Source organism: Mizuhopecten yessoensis, unplaced genomic scaffold (assembly GCF_002113885.1).
Source record: "Mizuhopecten yessoensis strain PY_sf001 unplaced genomic scaffold, ASM211388v2 scaffold9973, whole genome shotgun sequence".
NCBI lineage: Eukaryota > Metazoa > Mollusca > Bivalvia > Pectinida > Pectinidae > Mizuhopecten > Mizuhopecten yessoensis.
Genome location: NW_018408315.1, coordinates 1 through 1,063, shown reverse-complemented (window position 1 = coordinate 1,063; position 1,063 = coordinate 1). Strand labels below are relative to the sequence as shown.

At 33.4% G+C, this 1,063-nt stretch overlaps 1 protein-coding gene across 5 annotated transcripts in view; it reads right to left on the bottom strand.

The window, feature by feature from the left end:
* The window catches only part of LOC110459130 (receptor-type tyrosine-protein phosphatase mu-like), a 38,899-nt gene extending 38,577 nt beyond the window's left edge, over window positions 1-322 (bottom strand). For 3 of the 5 annotated variants that reach the window (XM_021511232.1, XM_021511233.1, XM_021511235.1), the window contains exon 1: window positions 181-322. In XM_021511232.1, coding sequence (XP_021366907.1) covers window positions 181-244 — 64 coding nt within the window. In that variant the 5' untranslated portion in view covers window positions 245-322. The remainder of the gene's footprint in view (window positions 1-180) is intronic. The other 2 variants (XM_021511234.1, XM_021511236.1) reach the window with 1 other exon arrangement.
* Between the last annotated feature and the right edge of the window lie 741 nt (window positions 323-1,063).

Here is a 1,063-nt window from a genome sequence, read left to right as displayed (position 1 = left end):
CTCCTGCAGTCAACATGTGTTCCACAATCCCCGTACCGGAAGTACCCTCAACAGTACAATACACTATAAACCAAATGCTTGGTCATAAGATCCGGAATGCAAACACTAAACATACATTTTATAACGAATTTTTTTGCGTTTATTATCAATATTCAAACTACACAGTGCAGTTCTACTCACCAAAACATTGGTCAGATGTCTGTTTACATGTCACACAATGCGAAGAACAGTTGGTATTACACATGTCACCTTTTTTACCAGGAATGCATCCTGAAAAGAAATATAATAAAACAAATTGAGAGGAAGGGGCTCAAATAACATTTTTTTTAGTTTATCTTTAACACAAAAACAATAACTACACGGTGAGATTACTGTATAATATACCAAAACATTGTCAGATGTCTGTTTACATGAAGACATAACCCACTCCGTCCCCCTTTTTCCAATCCCCTTTGCCCGTGAACTTATGGGTTTGGGGTTTATGAAATATCTTTTAGGCGATTTTTAACCGGATACCGTGGCTCCCAGATCCGCACATAGTGTTGACAACTTGTATATATACATTTGAATGATGTATCTATAAAACACATACATATGTATATCCCCCTTTGTTCGTAAATTGTATCTTTCTTTGAACTCATATACAATTTACCCATATATTTTACATACACACATATATAATACCTCATTCCCTATAAATGAATTCGACCCTAATGCAGTTCAATGTTTTCTACGTACTTATATATGTATATTGATCATACCAGAACAATACCCTGTGTCCTTTTCACAAATATTGTCTTTACAATTCGTCGGGCAATCGTTGTTACAGTAATAACCATACTTTCCAGAAAAAACAATATGAATGAAAAAGAAATGTTAAAATTACTACAGCCTTATATACAATATATCAGATATATACTGAACAAAAAAAGAACGCACAAATAAATTATGCAATCAATAGCCTATGATATTTTGGGAAATTTGTACAAAATTTTATATCAATATGAAGGGAAAGGTGTACTCTTTACAATACTGTAGAAGAAAAGTCTGTGTGACGTCACTC